Here is a 6870-nt window from a genome sequence, read left to right as displayed (position 1 = left end):
TTAGGGAGGGTCGTATTCCTTCTCTTACCTAAACCAATTTAACAGAAGATTGATCAATACCTCTCGTGTTACGCGAAGGGGGAGGTGGAGAAGTCTGAGTCCAATGTACTGGGAGACTCATTTCCCTCTTGATTAGGTGTCTAGATCTTTCATTCGGCTCTTCGAAAAATCATCTTACCGATAGTAGCAGCTTTAGACAGTGTGATGTATACACACTTGTTTTACTATATTTTAGACGAGAAGATACTGCATATTCTATTTTTCGTTCAAACATATACGGTTCCACATGACAATGTTATATTTATCTGATATCAGCAACATTATTAAACCATCACTTGTTTTACCTTATTTCCAAACACAACAAGTTAATAAATCATCACTTACCTTACCTTATTTCCAAACATAACAAGTTATTTCATAAGTCATTACAATACCTCATTCAACTTGCTTTAGCTTATCATTCTCTAATGATCCTATTCAAACAAAGCCTTTAGATAAGATGTTCCTAATACATGAAATTTAATCCAAATGTAACAATTATTTTAAATGATTTTAAATGAGATTAAAAATATAAAAACCATAAATAAATAATTGAAAACCACGAATGTAGTGGAATGAAGCCAGCATAACCACTTGGTAGCACTATAGAATAGCAAATTAGCTCCATCATCCATGTCTAACCACAGACAATGATATCTTAACCTGCCTGTTTCGCTCTTTCTTTACGGTTTCTACCCAAACTAGAAATTATCAAGCATCGAACCACTAAACTTGACAAGATCATCCTCTTGAAACAATAAAAGTCAATAATTTATGTTAGACAAAACATCAATATTTCATTTTTTCCAATAAAAAAGAACACATTATTTTAATACAATTAAACACAAGCATAAAAAGCATGACAATAAGGCAACATCAGAGGAACAGCCCCACTTTTAACTATACCACCCAAACTGCAAATATACACCTTGACCTGAAAAAGACTCCAACAAATATCACAGATAATAATTATTACTCTATACAACAAAACTCACGTACGTACATACACTTACATGCCCACCATTTAACGGCGGAGCACGGTGGCCTGACTTGGTCTGGCCTCCCCCTTTCTGATTTCTTCACCTTTGAACGTTCAAAAAAAATAAAATAAATTCTTATTGCTCAAATTAATTAAACAAAAACAAAAGAAGAGCTATGGAAATTTTTATGAGAGAGAAGACAAGATGTGGTTATAATTTAATTTGTTTGCTAATATAAGTAAGTAAAATACAAGGAAGGAAAATACAAGAGAGAGAGAGAGATGAGGGAGTTAATGGAGGAGGTGATGGTGGTCAGATCAGGTCAGGTGGTGGTCAGCAAAATAAGGTGCAGCAGCGACATATATAGGGGCGGAGGAGGCTCGGAGCTCCACAACAACAACGTCATTGGATGTGATGGACACAGTAGACTGTAGAGTATAGTTGAGCTGGTTAGCAGTAAGTAAAATTAATATGATATGATATGATTTTCATATCTTTTTACCAGTTCCGAGAGAAGAGAATCATCATATCAATATTCAAACCACCAAACCAAACCCTCTCTTCTAGTAGTTTATTAGCCCCCACTCATCACCACTCTCACCTTCTGCCACCGCTACTTTGTCTTCTTCATCAACCATATCGCCACCGTTGCTGCTGCTATTGCTAATGCTGATGCTTTTGTTCAGACTCAGACTCAGATTCTCCTCCTCATCATCATCACTATTTCTTAGGCTATCTAGATGTTGCTTTTGCCCAACAACTGGTTCAGGCTCCGATAATTGCCTTCCGTCTCGAGGCGGAGAGAACACCACTGGCAGGTAATGGTCCATCTCGCATGGAAACTTTGAGTTCTTAAAATGCTCTTTCAATGCTTCCAATCCCTGTTGATGAATTTTGAAAATTTCTCACAATCATTCATGTAACAGAAGCATCAGAAGAAGAATATAAAGCTACCTGAACCCTTGCATAAGTGACTTCACAGATTTTTCTTGAGTTGAAGACCTCCCAATGTTGATGATGAAATGCTTTGTAAAGCCTCCATGTCGCCTGAGGAGATGTCATGTTTACGAATCCATATCCCACATTGCACTTGTTGCTGTTTTTTTAATTTGATTTTATGTTCATCAGAATTGAAAACTGAAATTGAAATCAGAAATTGAAATAGAGTGAGAGATTGGAAAATCACTTGAAATCAATTGGGAGATAGAGAAAATCATAGGAGGACAATGGCTGGTCACCGCCGCCTTCGGCAATCTGCTCGTTGCAGTGTATGCAGTGGTTGTCTAACATGTTCAAGAGCAGCTTCTGACTGATCGATCATTCAAAAATTAAAAAATTAATTGGTGCTTTTCTTAAATAAATAAAAAAGGAGAAATATAACATGCCCATACCTGTACTTATTGGGTATGTTCTTGATCATAACAGTGGTTCTAGAATCGCTGCAATTAGCTTCAACCATGGCTTCTTCATTGATGAGAAAACGAGTATCGAATTTCTTCCCTTGTCTACTCTTCCACGGTCTATTTCTGTTATTGTGTTGCTGCTTCGAATTCGATTCATCGATTGGGCATTTCTTCATGTTTCTGATCTTTACAGGCGCATCAGTAATCTTGTCTGCAACTAAACCATTAGCATCGCCGTCTCTATTTCCACCGCCACATATCGATAAACAACCTACACCAACGGTTGCTTCATCTGTACTTTTTGTTCTAAAGCTCCCGTTAGGGTTTACGTTGCTAAAATTCGAAGATTCTTTAAGAAACCCACGCGGAGGAATATTAAGAGGCGGCCGACCAGAAAATCTACGTGGTGGTGGAGGTGGCGGCGGTGGAGGAGAAGGAAGAGATTGATATTGAGATGTGAACCTTGAAATTCTCGATTTGATGATTCTATTAGTAATGGAGGATGATTTATTAGAAGTGGTGGTTGCATTGAAAAACTTCCTACTGAAGCCGCCAGGGCGAGAAAACTCGATTACAACTTGTTTGCCATGGATTTCCTTTCCATTCATCTCTCTCAAAGCTTTAGCAGCGTCTCTTGTATCATAAAACTCAACAAACCTTTGTTGTTTCTTCAATGGCGTCTCTCTCAATTCCTTGATAGCACCTGCAAAAATCCACATGAATAATAAATAAGAATTAAATTCGCACAGTAAATAACAAAATTGAACTATATTGAAGAACAATCTTTTTGTTATTTTACTGTGGGAAGAAAGATATCAATTATGGAGAGACAAATAAAGAGGAAGAAAGAGACGGATCACAAGAACAAACTGACAAAAAATCCATCAAAAAGCAATAATCAAACACCTGCAGATCTTAAAAAAATGCACAAAAAATGAAGTTTTACCAAAAGCTTGGAAAATTTCTTTCAGAGAAGGAGACGATATATTCGGGTCTAAATTGAAAACAACTATAGTCCCATGGTTGTGACCATCGGGAACAGCGTTACACGACGGAATGATAAACTGTGCCCAAACAGCACAACCAGCAATGAGTCCACGCGCCGCTGTAACTGGTGCAAGAAAGTTATTATCCCCTAATCCGAGAAACCCTGAACTTCCCTCGGCGGCAAAGAGATTCCTCAGCCTATTCTGCTGATGCATGTGTTGCTCTCTAATCTCCTTCAACGCCATCTCTGCATGTCTAAGATCATAGAAATAAACGGTCACGATTCCATCAGAAATTCTCTCCATTCCAACTCCTCTTACTTCGCCAAACACCTCCAATTCCCTCCTAATTATCGACTCACTCACGTCACTCGGTACGGAACTCATCACCAACGTCCGAGTTGGCACCGCCGACTGCGGCGGAAGCGACGGTACTGTACTAACATATCCCGCTGGTGCAGGATACTGATGATTGTACACGTCGCCAAATGGCAAAGCCTGACCTGCAGCGTACGGATAATAAACCTGGTTAACCGGAGGAGACGGCGGTGGCGGGGGTAGTACAGGTACGAAGAGATGCATTTGGTGAGGTAAGATAGCGGCGGTCGTGTTAGTCCTCGGGCGAAACTCTTGCGCTTTGGGGTCAAGACCGCCAGGAAATCGGACTACACCGGTTTCTCCCATTCTCGCCGGAGAAAAGGTGAATAGTTTTTTTTTTCCGACGAAGCTAGAGAATAGAGTAAGAATCGTACATTTCCCTATAGTCTCTACTGTTGCTAATCTGTCTTTGTTTCTCTCTCTTTTCTTTTATTTCCTGAGAGATGAGTGGAAAAGGCAGAAATAGATTTCCTTTTTTTCTCTACTTTCTTATCAAGCCAAAGTTGCCAAAAATGTCCTTTCTCAATTGTAGAGGGGGAAAAAGACGAAAAAGGGCAGGATGATTATGGGGATGGAGAGATGTGGACCGTACACGTGTGGAGGAGAAGAATGTTGTGGGAGGGGTAGTAGGAGAAAAAGAAAAGCAGAAAAGCCAAAAACTGGAAGGGATAATAATGGCGCTGGTGAAGATAGTACCTTTCATGTGGGTATTTTGACTACTCGTATACTATGCTTTATTTGATCCTTATAAAATCCTCTTGTCTCACTCACTCTCCACTTCTTTTCTTTTATGCATGCATTTTTCTTCTATTAGTATCTAATTACTTTTTAGTCTTTTCTCCAATTTTATTTTAAAACATAATTATATTAGAGATTTTGAAAATCTTAATATACATAAAAAAAAATTAATTAGAAGAGAATTTATTTAAATAGTCATCGGATAGAGGGGATGGATGGAACGGGATAGAGCGAAAAAATATATATATAACTCTTTTATCTCGTATTTAATTTACAGATAGAATATGGAAATAAAAAAAAGGATATGAATCATTATTCATATTTTATACCAAAAACGAGAGAATTACTTAAAAAGTCATTTGATATAGGGGATGGATGGAACGGGAGAGAAATTTTTTTTATAAAACTCTTTTATCACGTATGTTTAATTTACCGATAGAATATGAAGATAAAAAAAAAAGATATGAGTCATTCTTCATATTTTATACCAAAAACGTGAGAATTACTTGAAAAGTCATTTGATATAGGTGGTGGATCGAACGGGAGAGAGAAAATTTTTATAAAACTCTTTTATCACGTGTGTTTAATTTACAGATAGAATATGAAGATAAAAAAAAAAAGATATGAGTCATCCTTCAAATCTATACTATATATAATTACGGAAGCAGAGAGAAATGAGATGAAGTGTTTTAGAGGTCTTTTTGATGAGTTGTCAACATAGTAAAAAATCAATTAAAAATAAATATTTAATTAATTAAAAATAACAAATTTATATTTATAATATATTAAATAATTACTAGCCTATTAATTAAAATAATAAAAGAAAGCAAGAGTTACGGGAAGATGAAAAAACACAAAGCAAAAGAAATCCAAAAGTCACAAATAAATTTCTATATAAAGCATGATAGATAGTATTCCACCATTATATTCATTGGTCACGATAGATAGTATTATATTTCTGAAGGTAAATATTCGATTTTTTTCATATGTTGTAGTTATTTTGTTCTCAATTATGTTGTTGTTTTATTTTTATTAAAAAATAGTTGTTATAGTTTCATCTTTCAGATTCATTTCTGTTGTTACCCAGGTTCTATACCTCTCATTATCTTATCCATGTTTTATTTTTTATTTGTCTTTTTTTTTCAAACTGATAGCTTCAATTGAAGAAATTCGACAGAAATAGAAGATGCATGAACAACTAAAATCGGAAAACACAAAAGTGTCAAAAATTACAAGAAATTCTTATGTTTCTCAAGGTAATTATTCGATTTTTTTTCATATGTTGTAGTTATTTTTGTTCTCAATTGTGTTGTTGTTTTCTTTTTATTAAACAATAGTTGTTATAGTTTCATTTTTCAGAAATTAAATTCCATTTCTGTCGTTACCCAGGTTCCATACCTCTCGCTACCTTATCCATGTTTTCTTTTTTATTTGTCTTTTTTTTTTCAAAATGACTAAAATAAAGGTTTTATAAATTTGTATTCTTTTTTAGTATATGTTGCTAGGTGTTATCGTTTCGATTGCTAACTCTTAACTAAAATTTAGATTTTCGGCTTTATATGAACTCAATTTTTGGCTTTCTCAATTGTGCTGTTGTTTTATTTTTATTAAACAATTGTTGTTATAGTTTCATCTTTCAGAGATGAAATTCCATTTCTGCCGTTATCCAGATTCCATACCTCTTGCTACCTTATCCATGTTTTCTTTTTTATTTATTTATTTTTCAAAATGACTAAAATAAAGATTTTGTATATTTGCATTCTTTTTTAGTATATGTTCCTAGGTGTTATCGTTTTGATTGTTAACTCTAACTAAAATTTAGATTTTCGGCTTTTTATGAACTCAATTTTTAGTTTTAATTGAAGTTAGATTAATTTTTCTAATTCGGAACATGTTGAAATCCACTCATTTTTTTAGTTTGAGTTTAGCTAATTGATATGGATTGTATTTTTTATTTTTATGCATTTTGGTACAAATAGATATAAAGTTTCACACGATAGTTGTTCATTGAAGTTTGAGACATATTAAATAAAATATTAAAGAGATATTGGAATATTATACTTACAATGAAGTTTATTTCAATATAAATTATGTTATATTATTATTATTATTATTATTATCAAGAATTTATTTTTTTCTAACTTTCTAGACAAGGAGATTATAAGCATCTAATACGCTTGATAAGATGTTTATTCTTAAAGAATGTGGATTATGCTAGATACGAATTCAAAATCAAGGTAAATAAATAAATAAATTTTGATGCTCAAAATCGTACATTAATTATGGATATTGAGATAATTACTTTTGCAACAATGGCTTATATAATTTTTAACTATTATATCATGG

The 6870-nt window shown here is 34.2% G+C and overlaps 1 protein-coding gene across 1 annotated transcript; it reads right to left on the bottom strand.

Moving 5' to 3' along the window:
• Nucleotides 1-949: 949 nt before the first annotated feature.
• Nucleotides 950-4240, bottom strand: LOC136228856 (protein terminal ear1-like). Its single transcript, XM_066017348.1, has 5 exons — nucleotides 3369-4240; nucleotides 2411-3125; nucleotides 2206-2328; nucleotides 1974-2115; nucleotides 950-1900 (listed from the first exon to the last, which is right to left on the bottom strand). Exons 1-5 carry the CDS (start codon nucleotides 4090-4092, stop codon nucleotides 1583-1585), a joined length of 2022 nt encoding a protein of 673 aa, XP_065873420.1. The 5' UTR covers nucleotides 4093-4240; the 3' UTR covers nucleotides 950-1582.
• Nucleotides 4241-6870: the final 2630 nt, after the last annotated feature.

Source organism: Euphorbia lathyris, chromosome 5 (genome assembly GCF_963576675.1).
Source record: "Euphorbia lathyris chromosome 5, ddEupLath1.1, whole genome shotgun sequence".
NCBI lineage: Eukaryota > Viridiplantae > Streptophyta > Magnoliopsida > Malpighiales > Euphorbiaceae > Euphorbia > Euphorbia lathyris.
Note: the sequence above shows the minus strand (reverse complement) of the source record. Positions and strands in the feature narration are given on the sequence as shown.